The sequence below is a fragment of the Schistosoma mansoni genome, chromosome 1, assembly GCF_000237925.1.
Source record: "Schistosoma mansoni strain Puerto Rico chromosome 1, complete genome".
NCBI classification, from domain to species: domain Eukaryota; kingdom Metazoa; phylum Platyhelminthes; class Trematoda; order Strigeidida; family Schistosomatidae; genus Schistosoma; species Schistosoma mansoni.
Genome location: NC_031495.1, coordinates 33,302,737 through 33,327,860, shown reverse-complemented (window position 1 = coordinate 33,327,860; position 25,124 = coordinate 33,302,737). Strand labels below are relative to the sequence as shown.

The 25,124-nt window shown below is 36.2% G+C and overlaps 3 protein-coding genes across 3 annotated transcripts; 1 reads left to right on the top strand and 2 right to left on the bottom strand.

Moving 5' to 3' along the window:
- Positions 1-1,850: 1,850 nt before the first annotated feature.
- On the top strand, positions 1,851-10,381 carry Smp_028080 (serine palmitoyltransferase 1). The gene is made up of 5 exons (XM_018794140.1): positions 1,851-1,987; positions 2,023-2,296; positions 5,222-5,901; positions 7,089-7,497; positions 10,094-10,381. Exons 1-5 carry the CDS (start codon positions 1,948-1,950, stop codon positions 10,215-10,217), a joined length of 1,527 nt encoding a protein of 508 aa, XP_018648583.1. The 5' UTR covers positions 1,851-1,947; the 3' UTR covers positions 10,218-10,381.
- Positions 10,382-12,628: 2,247 nt separating this feature from the next.
- Positions 12,629-21,321, bottom strand: Smp_137390 (slbp-P1-related; the record flags this gene model as incomplete). Its single annotated transcript, XM_018794139.1, has 6 exons — positions 12,629-12,880; positions 13,570-13,745; positions 14,360-14,743; positions 16,372-16,613; positions 18,965-19,094; positions 21,236-21,321. 6 exons carry the CDS (start codon positions 21,319-21,321, stop codon positions 12,825-12,827), a joined length of 1,074 nt encoding a protein of 357 aa, XP_018648582.1. The 3' UTR covers positions 12,629-12,824.
- Positions 21,322-21,937: 616 nt separating this feature from the next.
- Positions 21,938-22,277, bottom strand: Smp_137400 (hypothetical protein; the record flags this gene model as incomplete). Its single annotated transcript, XM_018794138.1, has 2 exons — positions 21,938-22,030; positions 22,179-22,277. 2 exons carry the CDS (start codon positions 22,275-22,277, stop codon positions 21,938-21,940), a joined length of 192 nt encoding a protein of 63 aa, XP_018648581.1.
- Positions 22,278-25,124: the final 2,847 nt, after the last annotated feature.

The window sequence follows — 25,124 nt, the reverse complement described above, 5'->3', positions numbered from 1 at the left end:
CATCAACTTAGTCCGAATATGTTATATCGTAACATATAATGAAGAAAAACGAAGATATACTGTAAAGCTTTGGTAATATATTCATAGACCCTATATTTCCTGAGAATCTTTTGTCTCATATTCTTATCACCCAGCTTTTTAATCGACATTTGAAGGCACCAGTTGGTGTTTATGACGAGTTTTCTTATGTATAATTCAGATTCAAAAGGTTATGTAGTTGTTACACGAACTCTTATTCTGGAATCTCTCTTCAAGTATGTTGAATAGTGAATACTGAGCCTACACCTTGGTGCTTTACTTGTTGATACTATCGTAAAGTTGGTTGTGAGTTTATGGACGTATTTGAACCAACAACGGACTTTTTACTGTCATTTTTTCGTAGCGTTCTCTATATCTTGGTATTGTCGGTGCATACGACTGAGAAGAGCGGGTTCGGAATGTCATTTACCTGTAAGAGAAATCAAAAGCTCAACGACTTTTCTGAGCTCCAGGAACTTCCAACAGCAGAATATCACGCCTCTGCAAAAATGTCGTTTTGCTTCAGTTGGGTCCAACACTAATGACTTATGGTACGGCTGAAGAGTATAGAACCAAACATAAGATTATTATATACCAAAGACTTTCAGTGGTGGGTAAGAGTACGTGTAAGTAATACTCTCTCCTAGTGGAAGCTAATGAGACTGTGTCTTACATGATATAGTTGTAGTTCGGTGTCAGTCAACCAGTCTTACACAATGTAAAGTTTGTAATGCGTCGGCCCAAGTTTCCACGCTACATCAGCAGAGTGAAATTCCACAGTAGTATGTGTAGCAAAAATATCACTAATAGTAGAAAGATTAGACTTGGTTTCTATAATTCGTGAAGATATGGATATCTACCGTAGAAAATAAGGCGGTTCCGAAAATCAAGACGTAAAGGAAGATAGTGTGAGTTCACCAACGCCGTTGTGACCGATTCTGAGCCATGTCATCCAACGCCTATTATTGGTTACGATATGCTTAGAAACCTCAACCACATAGTATGAGTATTCCGATATGGTTTAGTCTAACAGTAAATGGCTCCATGAACTGATGTTTAAACTTGGTTTGACCGCTCTTAGCTTCCTTCCAACTTGCTTCTATACCAGCTATTATCACTTGTCGAGGTAGACGGTGTTTAAAAATACGTAACATGTCCCAGTCACTTAAGCGGATGAAGACTAGTTATTTCCTCAACCTTTTTATCATACCTACTTAATGCCCCATGTCTAATCTTAGCATTTCTCTCTTGGTTATCCCAACATTCGCGAGCGACACTTGGCAGGTCCCGTTCATTTTCCCCTTATGATAAAGACAAACTGTCTGCAGTATAAAAATCTCCCGTTTTAATAATTGTATGGAGAACCATGCAATGTTTTACATCATTCTTAACTTTACTAAAATTCAATACGTTGAAGCTTACCATATATTCAACTTAGTACTGAAAATAAGTCAACAAAAGTATATTTCTTTATTTGTAATGGTTGTAAGATTTCAGAAAATTAATTCTTCTGTTGTTACTGGATAACTAACAGGATTCATCAAATAGTTTAAAGAAGATTAGTAGACTTATCTTATAATTTATGGAGTCAAAATTGTGTTGATAGTTGAATTATCCTGTGGTAGTCTGTCCTGAAAAAGCTAAGTAAACTAATGGAAAATAAAAAAAAACTATCAATGTTGTTATTTGGTTATTTTACGCTGTAAAATGGACAATGTGAATCAAAAATTCACAATTTCGGATTTTTGAACGTGTGTAATTTACAGTTTATTTAGTCTGTACTCGTCTAAAGCATTTAGACTGTTTTTATCATGCTTCTATTTCATGTCTAAGTTTTAGTTCGTCACGTTTCTTATACACTGTGGACCAAGAAGTTATATTCTCACTTTCCAAGAACGTATCCAAATGGATCTATAAAAAAAACAAATAATGGTAATGAAATTTATCACACACTTTCTTGCTCAAATCGGTAAGGTAAATAATTTTATCTAATTATACGTTTAGGACCGCAGTCTGAATATACTTGGACTCGTCTAATTTACAGTACACTTAAGGCTCCTACATATCATTTGTACTTTGAATTGCTACTAATTATTGGTATTATATGGTTATTGTTTAAACGCAGTTATCGTATTAATGACGTGATTAATCTAAGTGTGGAAGAAAAAAACCAACTGATTAGTGAATGGAAACCCGATAGTTTGGTTCCGAAAGATTGGGAACCATCAAAATATCTATTAAAACAATTCCACAGATGTGCATATGGTCCTCTTGGCAAGTAAGTAATATTTCCCAGTTTATCATCTACTTCTGTAACGTTGGTTGTTGATTGTTAGACAAGAAATAAGGACGGATGCACATCGAAATAAAAGAGTATTGATGATTAATATTTGCGAACAAAAGACATCTGTGTATTCCAAAGTTGTTTCGAGGGTAAAATAAAATACTTAAACTTGTCTTGAGTACAGCTGTTACAATAATCTCTGGAACAAACTACTCATTGTTACTCAGTCAGTCACAACGTAGAACTTCGTACGTACGTAAATCAGTTCGAGTTGCCATACCACATTAGCAAAGGGATGCAGTTGTCGATTCAAATCCCATAGTGGTAGAAGTAGTAAGAGTATAAGCATTATGTGAAAGATTAGGGTTTGAAGATGTTATTGAAGTAGTATAATACAGCGAAATAAATTTGGAAAGAGAAAAAGGATAGGGACATGAGAAATTCAGAAGATTAGAATTTAGTAGAACACTAATTGTTACTACATATGAGAAATTCCACTGAAAACTATCCACTAACACAAAGAATTATGTTTGGAGTCGTAATAGCATAAAGCAATCAAAACAATGCATCTTTTGACATCCACAGACGTTTAGATTAATATGGTAGGCTAATAATGTCTCTAGGTGCCATATTTTGAAAGGCATAGAAATCTATCCCTATTCATGCTCCTCACTTATTTTATCTTCACATCTTTAATGTGTATACGAATACCCTAGCTATTCTCATCCCATGCGTCGTTTCTGTTTTCAGATACAGTAAAATGTTGTGATGTAATGTTCCCATTTTATAGCCTTGTTTCACAGTTGTTTCTACGACTTCAGTTTTGTTTATTTATTTAAAAACATACATATTGGTACAAAAGGGCACCAGATACATATGCGCCACACAAAATAATGAAAATAGGAAGAGAAAGGATGAAAAGATAAGGGGGACTGAAATGTACAACCAGAAGAACTCTCTCAGTTAAGGAGGTTATGATCACTCTTTTTGAAGAAAGTAAAAAAAGGTTACAGCAGGATCGCCACTGGCTTCTATTCTGAGCCATATCTGATAACGTCTCTAACCACTGTGTTGCACCATCTCTCGGACCCCAGCCAGGGAGTCGTGAAGGACCAACAGAAGCTAGCCCTTTGCAGCTTTCTTTCATGCCACGACACCATGTCATACACTGACCACCTCTCCGCTTTTTCCAACCAGTCTCAGAGTCGGCGAATAATGCACGACGTGGAAGTCTCTGGGACGACATTCGTAGAACATGTCCAAGCTACCGAAGTCGGTGTTTCAAGATGGTGACATCAATTGAATTATCGTCTCTGCGCCCGAACACACGATGCCGAACCTCTGCATTACTGACATGGTGTTGCCACTGGATGTCAGCAATCCTTCGGAGACAACGATGATCGAACACAGAGAGTCGCCCAATATCCTCGACTCGGAGATGCCAGATTTCACAAACATAGAGCAAAACTGCTCTCACCGACGCGTTGTAGATCCGACCTTTTACAGCCAGACTAACATCACGAAGGCGCCAAAGATGGCCCAGATTGGCATAAGCCGCTCTGGCTTTCGTTATACGTGCATCGATCTCATCACTCACGCCACCACCAGCACTTATACAGCTACATAGATACACAAACTTCTCAACTACTTCAATCTGCTCACCACTCAGGGTGAGTAAAGGATTAAAATCCTGCCAGTCTTGTAGAAGTACTTTGCACTTGGAGGGTGCAAAGCACATGCCGTACCTGCGGACACTGATTGCCAGCTGATTAAGTGCGGATTGCATGCCTTGGGCATTATCGCACAGTAAGACAATATCATCCGCATACTCAGGGTCGAGAAGTCGTTCTCCAGGCAGCAGATCCACACCGCCATTACTTACATCCATCAGAGCTGTTTCCAGAATGTCATCGATAGCAAAGTTGAAGAGGAATGGTAAGATTGGGCAACCCTGCCTAACCCCACTGCTTGAATGGAACAAGGGAGAAAGGTGGTTGTATACCCTCACTCTGCCTGAGGTGTTTGTATACAGGGTCTTTAAGATGTTAATGAACTTCTCACGCACACCCTTCTTCAATAGACAATCCCAGTTAATAATACAATACAATACAGTTAATAATGCAACATTTGGTTCTGTGGACAGTTCTTGTTTGTTCGAAATAGGCTTTAATCACAGTGATTTCGATTCTATCAGACAATTTAATGGTAAAGACATCCATTCAAAATACATCTACATTCGGGGATCTTGCTGATCAATACCTAATCGACTAAAAAAGATAAATTCAGTGTGTTGTTGTTTTACGTTTTATATATTTTCGCATTCCTGTAGAGGTCAATGATGTCCAAATTATAAAATATACAAATATTGTCCTAAATTTCATTTTAAACGTCCTATCTACTTGTCTGAAGTTCCTTATAAGTGGGAATAATACCTGAAGGGGTAAATGACGTCACTTGTTCTTGTTAGCTGTTTGCATTATCTACAGGTGAGTTATCTAGCCCCATTCTCTTCCACTCAAATAAAAGGTGTTGTGGTTGACTTCGGTGCTACTCAAAAACCAATTATCCAGTTAGTGATGAGCACTTACAATTATGAAATGTAATATCCACTGTCGAAATTCAAATTAATTCTACATGATTATTAGAAGCATTAGGGTGTACCCGATTTCTATTGTAAGTTGTATGTGATTGAGTAGATAAACATTTAGCTTTTACTCGTATTGTTAGTCTTAGTACCGCTTTAGTAATCGTCAGAACATATTTGTATTTTCGAACACATACTTTCCTTCTACCAATCTTGAATTTTATTTCATGCAGTAGTGAGATATATTGATTTCCCAGTGTCCGATTGTGCATTTCGTAACATGTCATTAATATCAATGATTCTACAAATTCGTTTTCCTCTATTGTTTTTTCCAGATATGTCAATTTCAACTTGGAAGTGGAAGAGTTTGAAGCTACTGAAATGAATGTTAGTAAGAACCATCTCAATTTCGCGACATTAAATTTCTTAAACTTTGTTGGGGATTCGGATTTGTCTAATGTTGCTACTGAGCAGATGAAAAAATATGGTGTTGGATCATGTGGACCAAGAGGATTTTATGGTACTTTTGATGTTCATCTTGAATTGGAAAATAAATTAGCTGAATTCCTTGGTGTTGAAAAAGCAGTAATCTATTCTTATGGAGCAGCTACATTTTCTAGTGCTATTCCATCCTATTCCAAACGAACTGATGTAATATTTGCAGATGAACGTATCAGCCATGCTACGTATCTAGGATTAGTGGCATCTAGAAGTCATGTTCGATTTTTCCGTCATAATGATATGGAGCATTTGGAACAGTTACTGATAGCACAGGCGAAAAAAGACAAAGAAGATCCTAAACGTGCATTACTAACCCGCCGATTTTTTGTTGTTGAAGGTATTTATTTCAATTCTGGAGAAATATGTCCCTTATCTGAGCTTATTGCTTTAAAGTATAAATACAAAGTTCGCATTTTGTTAGATGAGACCATTTCTTTTGGAGTATTAGGTAAAACTGGTAGGGGTGTAACCGAATATTTTGGTGTTAATATCGAAGACATTGACTTAATCTCAGGTAAGCTTATGCTTTTATTTCACATTTCTTCATTTGTATAACTTTTTTCTTATTGATTGTTTTATCTATGATTAGTTACTTGTTTAGTGAATTCACAATAATAATATTCTGATTGGCTGGGGATTGTTGATTTGATAAAGCAAAGGTCAAGGTTTTTACCTCCTACACTGAATTACTTAACTACACAATAATATAATTGCATGCATTAACTGATAAACGTCAGTCGTAAATCATGACTGTTATGGCTGCTATGACTGTTATCTGACAATTTGTCATGGTGATTTAGCAGGTGTAAAACAGTTTGATCCAGACAGTTTTTGTTATTAAATTTTTCAAGTGTAAGAAAATGATGATTGCAGTTGGACGGGAAGTCTAATCACGATTCCGTTTGGTATTTGTTATAGATAATTGACTTAGCACTCTACCATTTCAGCAACAAAATTCAATCTCTTAATTTTACTAAATACTATGCCAAAGTTATTTCTGATAGAGTCTTGCTGTATTAGGTTTTCTTAAAAATTTGATTTCTATTCGTGCAAATTTGTTTAATTTGGATTAATCTGAATATGTTGTCCCGATATTTTATTATTATCATCACTGAAGAGGTGACTTGGTTTTCAACCAGTGATACGCATGTTCAAAAACGCTCCTATTCATTTCTCGAAACCGTTCTAAATTTAACATATTAAACTAAATAAATAAGCTACTTAAAGATTAACCAAATTATCCGTATGTATAACGGGGGTCCATTCTACTACAAACTTCTCAATAAGTATTAAACGGTACATCAAATAATAATCAAAATCAGTAGCTCACTCTCACTTATTGACTTCGTAAAGCTTCACCAATAAACAAATTTGTCAGGATTAAGAAAACTTTTAATCAACTGGATAAGTGAACTTAAAATTAATGCTATGGAGTAAACAAACCAATTTATAACGATTTATTAAGTGTAGTATGACAAATATTCGATGACTAACACGGGATTTACGGAGGTTGCACTTTCCAAGGACTTCGATTATATTAGTAATAATCAATGAGACTTCTGTGTGGTTATTGTTCACCGTTAATATTATGACTGTCAACTTAGGGTAGAGGATGTGTGTGAGTTATCTTACTACTATTATGCGACTCTCGCTCCATAATTTCCGTACTACACCTAATGGATTGTTTTGTTTACCTAATAGGTTCATTGGAAACTGCTTTAGGAGTATGTGGAGGATTTTGTGCTGGATCGCAGTATGTTGTTGGTCATCAAGAACTTTCTGGACAAGCATATTGTTTCTCAGCTTCTCTACCACCCATGTTAGCTAAAGCTGCATGTACAGCAATTTCTAAATTGCAGTCACCTAAAGAAAATGGTAGACGTAACCAGCGGTTATTGGAATTAGCCAGGTTAACTGACCATTTGTTTCATTCGAACAGCAAGTTAACCAGTATTTGGAAACTATATGGCCATCCAGATAGTCCCTTAAAACACTTAAGATTAAGAGAAAATAACACTTTGGGTAAACTTGAGGCTGTTGTTCAAACTGCTTTTGTTTGGACTGATGAACGAAACTTTAAAGCACCTCCTTTATTGTTGACAGTATCAAGGTTAGTAATACTTAGTTGCACGCTAATTTATATCATATTTATTCCTAATGTTACTGCTAATATTCAAAGATTGTTTGTACAAAGTATTGTGATAATTTATAGGCTTTTTTGTAAGAGCATAAGTTACATCCATTAAATAGACTGTCTTGCTACCCAAGTAAATGAAGCAGAATTCTACTTGATAACCACTGTTCAAAATTTCAGCAGCTAAGCTATTCGGTGAAAGCCTTGAAATCCCTTCAAAATTTATGTTAATGAACATAAATCCTGAAGCAAGTGGTGACCAAAAAAGTATGCGCTACACAAATAATGGGATAATTTTGTAAATGAGTAAAGGTTGAAAGGCGACCGCAATCGGAGCAAGAATATTACATAATATGACGTGCAGTCCATTAAAAAATATAACCAGAAAGATCTCAGTCAAGAACGCTCCTCTCACTATTTTAAAGAATGATAAAACTATAGCAAAATCCCCACTGGTTCTTACTTTTAGCCTTCTCTAAGAACGTTTTAAACCATTCAGTTGTATGGTGTTTAAGACTCTAACCAGGGAGTTGTGAGAAACCAACAGATGCCAGCACTACACAACGTCCATCCTGTAGCTGCATGTTACACACTGACTACCTCCTCTCTCGTAACCCCGTCCCAGCTTCGGCAAATAATACACAGTATGGAAGCATCTAGAATAGTGTTCGTAGCACATGTCTAAGCTACCGAAGCTAGTGTTTCAAGGTGGCGACACTAGTTGGATTATTGTCACTGAGCCCAAATACACTTCCCGTATCTCAGCATTACTAACACGGTGTTGCCACTAGTCATCAACAATCCTTAAGAGATAGTGATGATCGGACACATGGAGTTGCGAATATCTTCAGCTTGGAGATGCCAGGCTTTGCAAGTATAAAGCAAATTTCTCGCGCGATATGGTATAGATCCGATCTTTTACAGCCAGACTAGTATCGCAAAGGCTCCAAAGGTGGGGCATATCGTTGTCGAGCGCTCTGGCTTCCTCCAAACGCAGATTGACCTCATCAGTTACGTCACCATCTGCACTCACAAAAATATCTAGGTCGGCAAGCCTTTTGACTTCCTTGTTCAGAGCTGTTCCCAGGATATTATCGATGAAGAAGTCAAAGGGGACGAGTGAGATTGGATGACCTCGTTGACTGCTGTGTTGGATGTTGGTACTGGGAAGAAACAGGTTGTAGTCTTCAAAAAGTTGAAGGAGACTTGTGACGGGCGGTGTCCCAAATCTAATACCCGATGTGCTACGCGCTAACCTTCGCCCCCCAAACTGACCACTTGATTAAGAACGTACGAGTGAGCGAAAGTGTTTTGGGCTACAGAATAAAACGCACTAATACTCATTTAAATATAAACATTTCTAACTCTCAGGAAATTGATCCATTTCCTGGACAATGAAATGCACTTGTTCGTTAGGTCACTTCTGGTTGCCATCGATCGACCTTATTTGGCAAATTCTGATTGGTTCTCCATATCAGAAAGTCACCTCGCTCTGACCTGGAACCAACGAGTCCCCTTTTGGCTACCCAGATGACTCTCCTCTGTGCATAGACTCCAGACCCGTGCATTCAAATCCCCGGATAGTACTACAACATCTGTCAAATGCACTTCACTGATATCGTTTATTTGATCGTAGAACTCATCCTTATTTGTATCTGGGCTGCAATCTGTGGAGACGTAGTTGAGGATCGCGAAACGATATCGATTCCCACGCCAACTTCTTCCCACTTTGTTTGTGTTTTCTAATCGAACAGCACATAGACGACTGACAGTAGGGACCCGCTCGACCAATATGACCTTCACCCCCCCCGCTTGCTATGGCATCGAAATCAGATATTAGTCCCACAGGCTTTCCAAACAATCTTATATGAAATAAACTTTTCTGATTGACGGGTGGAGAGCGAAATCGTAGTAAATTGAAAGAGTCTTGAAAACGGGTCTTGGAAGTACACTATGCATTAGCATTAAGGCTTCCTGAAAACAAAATAGAACCTATATGTTTTCGAATCTGCTTCAGTATGAGAGCATTCAGGTATGCCAGTTTAAGTTGTACATTTTGCCTCACAGACGCTGATTCAAATATTGTGATTGATATTAGCCACTGAGAAATACGATCATTCATAAACCTGAAGTCGTTCAGACATGACGGAAATTTTAACCCAGACGAAGTGTTAAATAATCTAGGAAATAATAGTACACCCAAAGTATATATAAAATAAAGTAGACAATTGAAAAAGTAAAAGGAATTCTTATGCATTAGTCATTGTATGTATCATTTAAGTAGGTAGCAAAGCAGAACGAATAGAGCAGCTTCTTCATGACTATTTATTGACATATTTCTTTGTGGACTGGAATACTACTCGAACGTTCAAAAAAAAATTACAACCATCTTCATATGTATTATAGCAGATTGATCCACTGTTTTCTTCGGCATTATACCAGCATGCCAATTAATTTGTTTAAGAGTTTTAAATTGTTGATTAAAATTCTAAACTAATATCATTAATTATTCTTAATAGTTAGGTTTAGCTCTATGACATTGGATTACTGACAATCTTGTTACTTTTTTTAGATATACGTATAGCATAAATTTCCCTACTCCACCTCCAAGTATTCGTATTGCATTGAATTGTGATTTAACTAATGAAGAATTGGGCCATCTATTCTATGTTCTTTCTTCAATAGTTCCTGCATGAATCGACCAGTAAATGATAAAATTTACATTCATCAATGTTGGCTGTGAAACATTTTAACAAAACATGATATTTTTCACGATAATCTTGAGGACCTCATTAGCTCAATAATAATATATTGATAGTTTTTGTAAATGCCTCTCTTAGTAATAAACAGGTTTATAACTAAAATATTTTTGATTTTTAAAATAAAATAATAATTAGTGTTCCCGCGCAATCCTTTGTTTATTATTTCCGTAGAACTTTGTCGAAGCTTTAAATGTAAAGTAACTGTCTATTTTTTGTTTACCTGATATCTAGATACTCATCACATAAGCGTTGTATGATCCAAAATTTCTATCTTACACTTTGAATGAACATGTATTTAATGGGCATGTTCTCATATGTGATAAACTCTTAATTGTTGAGTCTCAATAAATCTTTAGTGGATTTAACCTGCTATACAAAACAAATAGTTAATAGTTGGTCAGTGTACGATTTTACAAACAGATCATTAGAATAAGTTCTGTAATTTGTTGGACCACAAAATTTCCTTCATAACAGAAATTCGGATATCACATTGACCGGATTTCAATGAAGTTTAGCTGAATATTTAAGATTCCACCCTTATTGCAAATGACATCAAGAGTTTTGTGCCCAAAAAACCAGTTCCCCCGGGATAAGAATGGGATTAATGTTCTTGTTTAATCCATTTCATAAGCACGTCAGATTTATTTTCGAGAACAATTATTAGATGACTCAAATTTTATTTTTCTCTAGTACACCAGATATGGAATAGTCCCACCATGTTATATTATAGTCTATTGAGAAGCTTATGATGCAAACTGCACAATTTACAATATATTTTTGTCTACTATCCGTGTATTTCACTACACAAAATTTACTCTTTGTACTGTAACGTAAGAGATTCTTTGCTATTCAAGAAAAATAAAGCGCAAAAAGCCTTAAATATGGTAAGCCAACAATAAGTAGCCAAATGAGGAAGTCGGTCGATGGTAATCAGAAGCAACCTGAAGAAAAAGTGAATTTCATTGGCCAATTTCCTAAGGGGTAGAAAGGTTTTTATTTAAATGAGTATTTGTGCATTTTATTGGCTAGCCCAATGTACTTTCTCGCTCAAGTAGTCAGTTGGAGGGTTAGTGCATAGCACGTTTCGTATCAGCACCAAGTTTCGAGATATCGCCCATCTTAACAGATTTTTTCTTTATTTCATTCAATTAAACCTTAAAGTCGTATTTATTTAATAATAATTTATCTGCTCAGGTTAGTTGTCTGTAGTGAGATAGAAGGTTGTCGAACAATTAGAATTAATCAGTATCACCCAACCTGGCTATATAAGACGAGAAAAGTCGGTCGGAAGCATAATCTTGAAACACCCAGTTAATTCTTAAACTCTGAATCACTGGAATCCTTCAAAATCAATCAATTCAAGCCTAATCCTTACGTACAAAAACAGTATGTTTAGCTACTTACTAGACTGTTGTCTTAACATACCTCTCTATCTTTCATAATCAATCATTTGTTGCCTAATCCTTCCCTATCATTTTCACCACTATTAATTTGCCATCGTTACAACTTTCAATCATTCTGCCCTTGATAAGTAAGTGGAGAGTTATCTTCACCTCAACATTTTTCATCAGCCGATAATTACGCAACTTGCTTCTAATATCTGATTTTTGTAATTAATTTAGGATACGATAACTCTTCACTATCTTAAGATTACTCAACACTATTTTACCGCAGACTACTATTTTTAGCAAATACAACTTAAGTCAATGAAACCGTCAAGAAAATTTTCTTCAGTATAAGACTGCGAGATTGTTGAGTGAGATCATGAACCAACCAATTTCAGACCACTACTGGAAGGAAGAAAGTTATGAGATTAAAATTGCTTCATAACTTCCTTCCTATACTATATCCTTATATACAACCTATCTTTTATATACTACCACCACTAACTTAACTACTTCTATGAATCCGGTGTTCATCTTGTTGTGCTGACGAGGTATGGCAACTTGGGCCGATGCATAAATGTGCCTAGTTCTACGTTGTAGCTGACTACTGGAAACTTGAAAGCACTGGACGAGCCTTTAGAAGTACCGAATCGACTGTGGAATAAAAACCTGCTTAATCTAAGTAAATAGTACGATGAAATGTTTTACACAAAATTTTAACCGTATTAATTGGTCATATACACATTACATAACGATCGAAATTCTGCCTGACATTATTTCTATACATAAAAACAGAAGTAAAGATAATTAGTCGGATCTTTTTCAGAACATACTTCATGATACATAGTTGAAAAACATATAACTTAGAGTGTTAAATTTAAAACATTCTGAATATTTATAAAACAAATTGGTGACTGAAATCATTAGCAAAAAAGATTACTGAAGTAATGAATCTCTGGAAACTTAGCAAGCTATTTGATACAAAAGTTGAGACGACAGGAATAAACAATAAACGCGATATAAATATGAGACAAAAATAAAAGAGGTCTATTAAAAGACGAATAACAGACAGGAAACAAAGTTAACTGTTCTCAGCAAAAAGCTCATATATCTGAATATAATTTTATGTAAACAAATCATAGTTTTGTAATTAACTTCATCCTTCATGTTTTATATCACCACGCTTACTCCGTTTATTTGGAGAAGAAACACCTTTGTAAAAAATAAAAAGTAAAGTACAAATTGATGACGTTTATAAATGTAATTTGATTTAATGACATGTTTGAGTCACTTACCCACTTTGTAAAATCGAAGTAGTTGATGTGAAGTTCTGTCATATGTGTCCTGGTAGCCACGAATTGACTGACTTAAACTATTGATTTACAAAGGTAAACCACACTTATTTTACAACATATATCCATTTATGCCCTCCGTCATCAAATCATTTGTACCACACTCCACATCAACCAAATGGTGGTTACCACATTGGGGGTAGTGCATACTTTTTCTACTTAAAAAGTATACCAAAGCGTCTTGATGTAAAGATAAATTCTTACAGCTATTTAAGACCATACCATGGTGTTTAGCATTCAACCATTTCACAAGGGGAAAAACTAGAAACTATCTCAGATATATATATATATATATATATATATATATATATATATATATATACTCGTTCCGCTGTGATAGTTTTAAGTACACCACAAAAACTGCCAGGACTGAACTTCCACTTTCGTTCTGATGGTAGATTATTTTCTTAAATCATACTCATGCAGGAAACTTTATCAATTGTATATTTACATATCTGTACCTATATGTAGTGTATTAATAAGTTTACAACTGAAGACATAAAAAAATGAATATACATATTTGGGTATCAAGAATATGTGGATACATACCATCAGACGAATTCAAGCGGGGAAAGTCAGTGAAACTTTGAATATTTACTGAGCGTTTGCCAACAATACTTTGATTGAGATGTACTGAAGATCTTTTTTGAGCGACTGCAGAAAGTGATTGCATATCGTTTGTGAGCCCACTGTGTAACACATCGGCAGAAGGCCCAGAGAGCATTCTATAAGAGATAACATGAATAATCAGAATCCAATATACTGGCAACGAAATTTAAAACATTCGTAGTTTAAATAGGTATAAGTTGCATAAAAATGATTGTAATTGTACTTTTTCATGGCTAATGTTCACATTACTACAGTTTTTAAACATTCTGTTCCTTATAACCATTTTCGAAAAAATTTTATATCTACACTTCTGTTGACTAATGTTTCAAGTTCTCTGATTTCTAATGGTTGCGTTTCAACTTGAATGAAACTCTTTTAGCGTTACTTCTTATTACAAACAAAGGTCTCTGTTTGCAACTTGGACTGTCGACTTGTATCAACGGTCTGGTTAAACATACGAAAGTTTTTTCACACCATATTTGGCAGTTTGACATTTCAATAATCAAAATATCAGAAAAATAAATAAAAATGCTATTTTGTATGGTTACATTTGATGACGGGAATAAATAATCAATCAAATACACAGAGAAATGAGCCTACATAAGTTATTCACCATTTACAAAATGAATTTATCTGTATGTAACAATTTGTGTTCATTATCAGTTAAACTTACGATATAATATACAATCATACCAAAAAATAAAAGAACAGAAAGATAGTGTAAACCCACTTAGAATTTCGTGTTATTCTTCGGTTTTCATGAATGCTAGACGGACCAGTCAAAGTGTCCTCCTCTTCCTCTTTAGGTACAATACTTGTAAAACGTTCCTCTTCTTTACAGTGTCTCGGATTCGATTGTAAAGTATCTTCATCTTCCTCGTACTTACGATACTGATTACGGCTGTATGAAACGTTAATAGTTGGTGACGCTGTAAGATCCTTTGGGCTTAAAAATGTACGGGATAGAGGTTGGCTATGGTTTACTACAGAAATATGATATTCTTCTGGGTTTACATTTTCAGTGTCACTAGATGCACCACTTTCCAAAACCCATGATGAACCAGAACAATTACTTGAGAGATCAGTTGACAAGGAACGCCAAGTGTCTTCAAAACTAAAACATAATAAAACTCGGTTATAAGTGTTACATTGCAATTTAGATCATGCGATCAAAAAGATTAATAGCAAAAACAATTGGTCACTTAGAAATTGCTCAGTTTTAATTACATAATAGGATGTGGTATTTAGATTTATGAACCAAAGTATACAAGGTAAACATACAAGATAGGTGATCTATAGTAAGCGGTAAAAAATAAGCTGACTGCAATACTTTCGTTCACATACAGCCCCACGTCCAAGCTCTATCCTTAGGAAGCTTTACTCGCTGCGAGGGTGCTGTCTAAGTAGTGAGAGAATGAAAAATAAACGTCCTATGCCTAGACTAAGCTGTTGAATACAGAACATCCAACCCAAAAAGTTGGGAAACCCTGATCCCAAACAAATGATGTTACACCGGGTCCAGACCCTGAAGGGAAGATTGGATTTAATAATTCCTAAACATCCGTTCATCAAATCATAATACATGAGATTAATGTAATTCCGTCTCCCCAAACCAAAGTTGGTGCAGCGGGTTTGAAAACGGCATCACTATCCGTAAAGCAGATGCCCAGTACATTTTCATATACACAGCCGTACTGTTTCGAATAGATCTCAAATGTGTGGTTAATCTCCTCATATTTGAGACAAACTTTACGATTTGCCTGAAAACTTATCTAAACAAGCATAAATAGATGACAGAAAACTATAAACAAATGAATAAGTTTCTGGATGAAAATTAATTCAATGCCTCTTCTTTAGAAGTTATGGAAGATGCTATAAAACGCGTTTTTGATACCCTATATCTAGTTTTATTTTAAGTGCTACACATAATTAGGTGTATGAACACGAATAAGTGGTAAACTATACCTATTAAAACCAAAACAGCTAAATGAGAGATGTCATTTGTCAGCTGTTCTTTTACAGTCAACAAAAATCATAACCCACTAAACAGAACCGCAGGAAATCAGTAAAAACTCTGATGTATCTTACTAATTAAATCATTTTAAAAAATCATAAGTACATCCTTTTAAATCGAAAAAACTTAGAGTGTTCTAGTTAATTAATTTAATTAGAGGATTACAAACCTATGCAATATTGCCACATTGTAGCAACAAAAACACTAAATGTACCGATGTGAATGACACAAAGTACTTACATGTTGAATGTACGACGAAATATGATGAACAAACACATGTCTTGACGATATCTCATAGTCTGTATTAATCACAAACTAGTGTGAATGATAGGAAAAGTGCTTACAGACATTCTATAGTGTGAAAGTTCAAACAGGTTTTAACAATATTTTGAAATCGATATTACCGAATAGGATTACACTTTATGTCAACTGACGATAAACAAAATCCACGGAAACTTCAAAAAAAATAGGACACAGTTGAATGAAAATTCATGTACCAGAATTCTCGTAAGCGATGAGGTGAAATTTTATAACATATAACAAACGGACTGTTATCTTTATTATTGGGTCATAACCCAGAAATACAAGTAAATAGGTATTTTTATCAGTATACACTGAGAAATCACACGATTGCATAACACCAGATCATGACAGAATATACCTTCAAAATCAGAATAACATTCAACGAAATAACAATATCAGTAATAATAATGTTAATGGAAACTCACTTGAGATTATCGAAATTATGTAAATGTTTGCGCCACTTCCGAATCATCCCATCCCATGCACGGCGAGAGACTTTACGAAACTTGTTGGGAGTACGAGGATGATACTTTTGGCGCTCAGGTTTTGGGATACTCAACACATATTCAGCATAGCGTTCTGTCACTTTCCCCATATCAATGTCCTTCTGCCTCCTCAACAATTCCATTTGCCTCCTTTCAAGCTCAATAGGTTGCTGTGTTTCCCCCTAGACACAAACAATATCAGAAACTTCACCAATGATAATGGCTTTTTAAAAACTAAAAACAAGGTAGTAGGAATAAGAATTGAAGCAACAGGTACAAAATTTTGGCTATGACAAGCAAACATTACGATCTTAATGTCTTTGCCTCGATACAAATGGAGACATTTCCGAGGATTTATTAAAAAATATGAATATTGATACAAGGAGGCACGGAATAAATATGCGTTACACTTCACCATTCGACTTGTGTGAGGTCTTAGATGCTGGCCGGGCACCTAAACCGTGATTTGTGAGGCGCATATTTATCTGGTGCTTGCTTGTACCAATATTTATGTTTAAATAAATAAAACCTAAACCGAAACAGGTGGTTTTCTCAGGAGGCCACTCCCCAAGCCTTTGACCTAGATGTCTAATCCACAAGGCAGTGGAGCGACGTCAAGAGATGCAACTCCACGGTAGCCGGTAACCAACAATAGGTTCATACGCCATTTGTTCCTACACAATCCTGGAGCCTATGTGCATCATTGGTTTGGAGTCAGGGTTTTACAGCTCCCCTAGGTGGATCCTCCGTATCCACCAGTCAAGTTAAATAACTGGACATTCGCTTTGTGTCCTCTCAATTCGGTAAACAACAGTCCCGCTGCGAGAAGGCAGTGAGTAGGACTTCCCTGGCAGTGACTGTATACTCGTAGCCATGTGAGGGCATTTCGAGAGAGAGCAAACCCCCCACCCTCGGCCATACTACGGCATTTGAGGGCCATTTCCAAGAAAGTTTAAATGGAAAAATAAAACCTCAGAACTCAGTGATTGCATCCAGCCTAATAAATAAATTATGGAGATAATCCACATAAGTGTTTCATGAAGGACACTTATGAGTGGTCCACTGGTTGAAATGATACTGCTTTCGCACGATATTTTATTGCCAGAAAACTGAGTGGAGTAGAATAGACTAACTCGGTTACTAAATACATAATCTGAAATAATGTGAATCTATTTCAATCGACAAGAACATATCAAAGGGCTAAAGGTTATGTACATATTTATGTGTTTAAATAAATAAATAAAAGGTTATGTATCTATCAGATGTATATAAGTTTATTTTCAAATTCTTAGTTGAACTTCTTTAAATTCGACTTGAACTTAGCCCTAACGTGGTACAGATGTGTATCAGCCATACCATGCTAGCATAGCAAGCTGAAATTAACAGAATAATTGGAAAGATATCGAAGTATTGGTTATTTTAAGAGACAGTGTAGACTTAACAATGAAATCATAGTTAAAAAGGTTTGTGTGAAACTTAAGATCTGAGGAAAGTCAAATGAATATATATTTGTCCACTAACAGCATTTATCTTGCGAAATCCTAACCTAGTAGTCTACATACATTACGAATTCATTTAGAAACTACTTAATTGATAGGCAGACAATTTAAGATAACAGAAAAGTACTACACCCTGTTTATTTCATAATAAAGCCATTTAACCGTACAACAATACAGGAACTAACGATGAATTTTGAGTCATATACGCAGGGAACCTGAGACGACAGTATAGTTAAGCAGATTGCATCTCAGATGTAACTAGAAACCTGCCATTGGTTCCATGCCCATTGCGATATGATCCTCACTTGGAGAAAAAAGTGACGACTGAAGTTTAATATATACGAAGGTGAAGCCAGTTAAACAATCTAGGTAAAGAGGTATTAGTTTGTTTCCATGGCCACCGCTACTCATGTGTCGGTATGTTGACGTAAATAATGTATCATCTAACATGTTTCACTAAGAGGCAATCAGAACAAGACAGCATCAGTCCATGAAAACTGACTATCGGACTGAGCCATACAGGTAGTTGCAGACAACCTGGTCGAGTTTTGTGTGATTGTTATAATTACTGGTTAAGTTTCGATTGACATGAAGCAGAACCATCTGCAACGATCCAGGGACATTCATCGTCTTCCCTTAGATCCTAAGTTACTGAACTACCTCATATATTGTATCGCAATAATCCACATTTTCTTTTCGAAACTTACCTCTTATGTCTATCCTTCCTGCTACTACTAACACACTTATTATTTCTACTATCCTGAGAATTATTTTGATAACTTCATCGCTATGCTAATGAGATGTACTACCCTGAAGCATCTAACATTACATAGGGGGTTAAAACTTTATGCTTAGAATAAACTCGTGAGGATCACTACACAATGGACTAGAAAGACTGTTTGAATAACCACAATTTGACTTTTACATGTCGGATAAAAACTGAATAGTCTTACATATCATCCCTTAGTTGTAAAAAACTATTGCTAATGAAAAATACCAAGCTAAATGAGGGAAACTATTAAAAGCGAAATCACTTTTTCTGTAAGTCTTCTCTTCAACTTTTCTTCATATCGACTTAGATCTTCGTCTGCATCGTCGGATAACAGCATATCGACTTTCCAGTCTCCTTGAGTGCGATAGCGGTCGAGGCGTTCCTGAGCACGCCTGATTTCAATAAGCGGATCATAGTTTGGATGAAATTTTCTGCGACTTCCAATCTATTTTGGGTCAAAATAATACTGTACGTACCGAGGACAAAATGCTTCGTGATCTGTTGTGGTCACTACATTCCTCTTTAGATCGGTGCCGGGTTCTGTATCTAGGAGTTGTCTCGCAGTTTCGAACAGGCGTAGACATGCGGAAAGGAGTGGACGGGCCGACTTTCTGAGTAGATGACCTGCTACTTCTTATCTTTTGAGACGAAATTTCCGACGTTCGACCATTTTCCTGGTTATCATGACTTAATTTATCTACATGACTTCGTATACTTAAAGCCAATTAATATGACAATACCTTTGGGTCATCAACGAGTTGATACGCGAACGTCCTTTATTAATAGCCCCTAAGAAAACGGCATTCTTGACTGGAGCGGACTTTCTGGACCTGCGGCGATCCTCCACAAGAGATGACATTAGGTTGAAATTCGAATGGAGCGGCTAGACGAGGTTATTTAGGATACCGCTCATGCTCAATATCTAATATGATATTGGTGTAGTGTAAAATATATTCGTGTCATGATTACCTACGTATTAGTATCAACGGGTCAAAAACTTCACCACTGAATTTTCCAAATAATTTTTTTAAAATTTCTTAGAAGTAATGGAAGTTTAGTGGAAACTTATTCGTTATCCGTTGGACGTCTCTCATTTTGACTTGTCGTACAATATGCATGGAAATCAGATTTATAGAATTTCAGTAGAATGCAATACGATTGGAGATAATACAAAAGAAAAAGCCTTTCTCTTACTACCTTAACTATTCACCAAACTTTCGTGGTATTCTAAGTGAACTTCAGTCGACTGAAAGAACCTCATCAGTGAGATTTGTTAAAATGACCGATACAACCCCTCTATATTCAGCCAGCTCAAGGCATGCGTTTGTAAACGACAGACCTTGTACAACAGACAACTTTGGCGATAAATAAGTCGCCAAGGTAAGTAGTTTTGTGAGTCTTCGACACATGATGACCTTATTGGTTTCGCTGGACACACTCTAGCCGAAGGGGTATCCTCGGAAGATCGTGACTGAGTACACAGTGCTATCTAGCTCTCAAATGTAGTCAATTTAGACCATATGTTTCTCAAAGCATCCATCATCATACAAACATATGTTCCAACCTCATCATTCTTGAATTCGGATTTGACAAGCTTTGGGATTCCTGATTATAAAAGGTGTAACCAACAACAACGTTGTTGAGCACTAAATATCCATGACATCCTTACACTATGTTGTCAAAATGACGTTGAACACTATTATTATTAAACACCCTTGTACTATTTTTTGAAGCTGAGCTGGTTCAGTCATACATCACACATTGAGTTTGCGGTAGCAACGCTTTAAGGAGATACCTCTATCATTAGTGTACACCTGGAATGGCTTAAGATCCATGGGAAACTAACTCTCGAACAGTATGTCTCAGTGTAATTACAGAGCATGACACACGAATTCCAAGTCAGTCGCCTTTCACGCTGTCACCTTACAAAATGAGATATTATTTGATAACAAAATTTCTTCAGGTAGTTCAGAGAATTTTAACAGATAGGTTCGGGATGCAAAAGATTCTCAGTATTTCTATAGTGTGAACGTTTTGTCTCCGAATACTAAATGCATATATATCGTCTACTGAGAGTATTTGTTCTAACCAGTAAACTGCCTATCACGATAGTACAATCCAGATTAAGTATTAACCGTGATAAGTGATTTCGGTGTAAGATGGAGTTCATATCATTCCTACCCGAGTTGAGAAGGCTCGAAGTCATTGACACAGATCAACCATGTCGATCTACACTAATAAACTTTGCTCACACACTTTAGGACCTGAAACGACATTAAACAGAAAAAGACTTCAAGTCAATCTGAAAGCAATATACGTGTAGTATTTAGTGGGCTGTATGTTATTCGGAGTTGTATGCCTGTTCTAGTCGATCACAGTAAACAACTTATTTCACTTGCATATTCTGTTTAAACACTGGTTACTTCATGTAGACTTGTCCATTCTCTGTGCAGTTTATTAGCTGTCCCGTTTTTCACAGTTAAAACTTCTATCTGAAATAAAATGAACAGAAGCACCCCAATGAGTGACCTACCTTTCAAATATCTCTTTCACCACAGATTCGGTACTTATTCTTTCTAGAGGAATTGTCTCACTCCACTTCTTAGAGAAGTCAATCATCACGAAGATATGTAACTATTTCCCATACTGATTTCATGTAGTAGCTCACTAATATCAATCCCTAACATCTCTGTTCAAGTATCCTGGTTTTACATTCACTGAGGTTGCATGCTGGATGCCATTCATATCTTTAGTCATTTGGTAGGTCTTCAAGCCCTGACATGATTCCGCATGTCCTCCCTTTGTCTTGGCCACCAATATCCATGTTTGATGACTTTCACCACATAATTCTGGACCTCATGCCTCAAGCTTTTATGCATTTCGTCAAAGGTACCACCGATCACAACCCGTGGGCCTACTAGCTATCTCCAATAACACGGGCAATAAAGAAAATATGATTCTCCGTCCATTATAGAAATATACCTACCGAACTCATACCTTGAATTTCTGCTGAAGATGAACGATAAGTCAAGCCTTTGTAGATGATTGAAGCTTTCTGGATCTGTTACCTAAATATGAGCCTATTCAGTATCTCCTAGAATTTTGGCTCTAGTAAATTTAATGACGATATGACTCACGAAGTACAGTTCACTTTATGTTTAGCTACTCTGAGTGACTAGGCGTCTGAGTTTTGATGCTGTATATAGGACCGATAGATGTGCTCGCGAAAATATTATTATGAGCACTCTTGCCACTTGGGAATTTTTCCAGATAAATTTCCAGGATTTTGTATTAATTTTGTGGCTATAGAATCGGTTCTAACAACAAACTAACATCTTAATAAACAATGTTGGAAGTAGCGTACAAAGCAAAGGACTTCTAGCATCCTTTTTTGCGCTTCACCAAAGTTATTTTACAACTCGTTTAATACTTGGCATCTATGATTAATAACTACTTATTTTTCCGTCAGGAAGTACCTGTGATAATACACAACCAACAGCCTGGTGACTTGTATCCTTGTCTATGACGGAACGGCCAGTAATGTAACAGAAGTCTGAATGTACTAAATTTGTCATCAAACACGGTGACTTCTCCAATCTGTCGAAAGAATTTTTACAGTTTCCACTCCATATAAAATCAACACTTTTATCCTAACAAGTTATGCAGGGAGATGTAGTTTAGGAAAATGTTTCAATGCATTTTCTTTAATGATTTACCAAAGCAGAGAAGTTGTAGGATTCAATGGGATCCTGCCGGATAATCCAGATTCAAACATCGCCGAGTTTTTCACTATTTAGGTGTATGTTATATTCATCGACTACCTAACCTAAAAACGTAATTCGGTTTCTCAACAGCTAACATTTTGTCGATTGTACTTTTAAACCAGCTTAATTAAAATGCTAGAAAAGCACCCGCGAAATTTCCAATTGTTTTTCAATGGTCACTCCATGTACTACAGCATCATCTGGATATATCAAACAGATAAGTGCCGTATGCACTAATCGTTGTAAAGTGAAGGGCCAATTAGTTGTTTAAAACGGCATTGTTTAAAACCCATATGAACCTGACTTTAATACAAGAGCATTTCAAATCGTCAATAGCCATATGCAAAATCTGATGCTGAGAATCACTTTGATCCAGTCAATGCGTCTAAAGTATTATCCATCTGTTGTGAGAGATTTTGTCCCGTGAACTCACTACGTTTTCTGCGACCGATATACAGTTTTAAAGCCTTGTTTTCCAAATTTATTGATATAATTGGGACCTCCTAAGACGACGTGAACGGAGTGATTGTGTTCCAGGCTAGTATGCTCTGTATGATAACACCATCAGCTCCCTCAATCGGACTAGAGACATGGTGAGCATAGTGAGCACATAGTTTAGCATCTTCACTGTCGATCCGATGAACCACAAGTTCCGTGAGCCTAATATCATCTGCCTCTCAAACAAATACATCAAAAAAGCTTGGCGATGTATCTAGACTGGTACTGATCAACACATCCATGCTGCTTGAATAACAAGCCTAATCTAATATTCTTGACTTATCATGATGTGGCTGCCCAATGTGTAGGATCATAGGCTGAAGTTACATGTTACATATACTGAATTGTCCTTTTATGTCAGTCAGTAACGGACTTTTCAGATAACCATCATAGTATACATTGAATGTGGCAATAAAATGAGACATCTAATATAAAGAGCAACTGAGTACAAAGAAAGACCACGCCTACATTAGCAAGTCGAACCATCTTGATCAGGCGACCCTAAGTTTACTTCTATCGGCCTCCAAGAGTTCAATAACTAATGTAGTTTTTCTCACTTATTGTATGTTTAGTGTTGTATCCTTTATCTGCTTAACCAATAATGCACAGAAGATAACCTTTATCCATCTAGATTAAGTCCCTTTACGATAGGCTTACTGTTTATCCTTGAAGTCTAATAACCCTGTTACTAAACTCTAAAGAGCTTCACCAACTATTCCTCGAACTTCCGCCCACCAATGAGGCACTTTATTATGGACCGCCTAATATCTAGACGGAACAAGAATATAACGAACCCATTGTCGTTAGTATGAATATAACCAAACTAAAGAATACATGCTTTATCCTCCCCCACTATTCATTGATTAGTAATCATAGCCCTCTGCTTCTAACCCTCACTTTCAGATTCCGAATCTCTCTAATGATTAAAACCACATTATTCTTCTTTAATGTTATGTCCTTTTATTTTTTTATTACAAGTAGACAGATAACTCACTAATTTTATGGATGCTGACCAACTAAGGCCGATCAAAAGAAGCTCAAATGTCCTAAATTCTTATAAGTTGATCGATGTTTTATTCTTCTTACCCTGAATATTTTACAATCTACTTTTTCATATCCTCTTGTTTGCTATTAGTCCTTACCATCTCTTAACCACATATAATCTGAAACGTCTCCTATAACTTTTATCATTAGCTATCTTCATAGCAGTATGATATATTTAATGGATGTATATCCCATAATACGAATGATTTCACCATCTGATTTGCTTGTAACATGGAACTAGTAGAGACAGTGTATTCCCACTATTGTTCTTGATTAAAGCAATATTCATACTGGCCACAAACGTAAGAGAGCCTAAAATCAGAAAAGGAGGGAGGGTGGCGTTACTGATCAGCAAACATGATGGTGGTGAGATAACCTCGATCCACCCTTGTCCGTAGGGCAGAACATGTTAAATTATGGCTACTTGTATCAAGTGGGATGTCACGAACCAACGGTATTGATGCGAACTTATTTATGCAAAATATTTCTTTAAACCGTGTTTAGAACGCCGAATTGGTTCCACTTCCTACCGAGTAATCCTATTACAAGCAAACTAGACAATTGGCTAAAAACGAAGCCCACTCCATACCCTATAAAATCTAAAAACAAAAAAGGGTTAAAATAGCTTCGACAAAGAAAGAGACAGCCGTTTGTATCGGAATACTGTTTTCAGCACTTTATTTTATAATTACACATAATTCTATACCTTCAGCTTCTTTCTGAGCTACCTTCAATTATACAGTTCCTTATCCACTCATACCTTGTTCACACTTATTTTCTTTCACACGTAAGTATGCTCTTGCTTAACAAGTACTTCAGTAACAAACAAATAGACTAAATGGTTATACCTCAACTATTCCTCATGAATATCCTGTGCTCTACTTTTCGTTCTCACTTTTTCTTACACCTTTTTAAGCCCTCTGGAGATACTCCACCGAAAACAGATATGGCTGATATGGTTGAAGCTTCTAAAAGCCTCCGAATTCGCATGTATCTATTCTCGACCATCAGTTGTATGTTGCAACTCTACCTTCATAAAGTGCGCCAGTTGTGATATTGACAACATCTTTCTTACGAAATTCATTTACATTCATATATTATAAAATGTCAGCCTAG

Excerpts from the sequence above, each read along its gene's own strand:
- Smp_028080 (XM_018794140.1), top strand. The coding sequence starts at position 1,948 with ATGGTAATGAAATTTATCACACACTTTCTTGCTCAAATCG. Across the intron at positions 2,297-5,221 it reads GCATATGGTCCTCTTGGCAA|ATATGTCAATTTCAACTTGG; the intron begins GTAAGTAATATT and ends TGTTTTTTCCAG. Across the intron at positions 7,498-10,093 it reads TTATTGTTGACAGTATCAAG|ATATACGTATAGCATAAATT; the intron begins GTTAGTAATACT and ends TACTTTTTTTAG.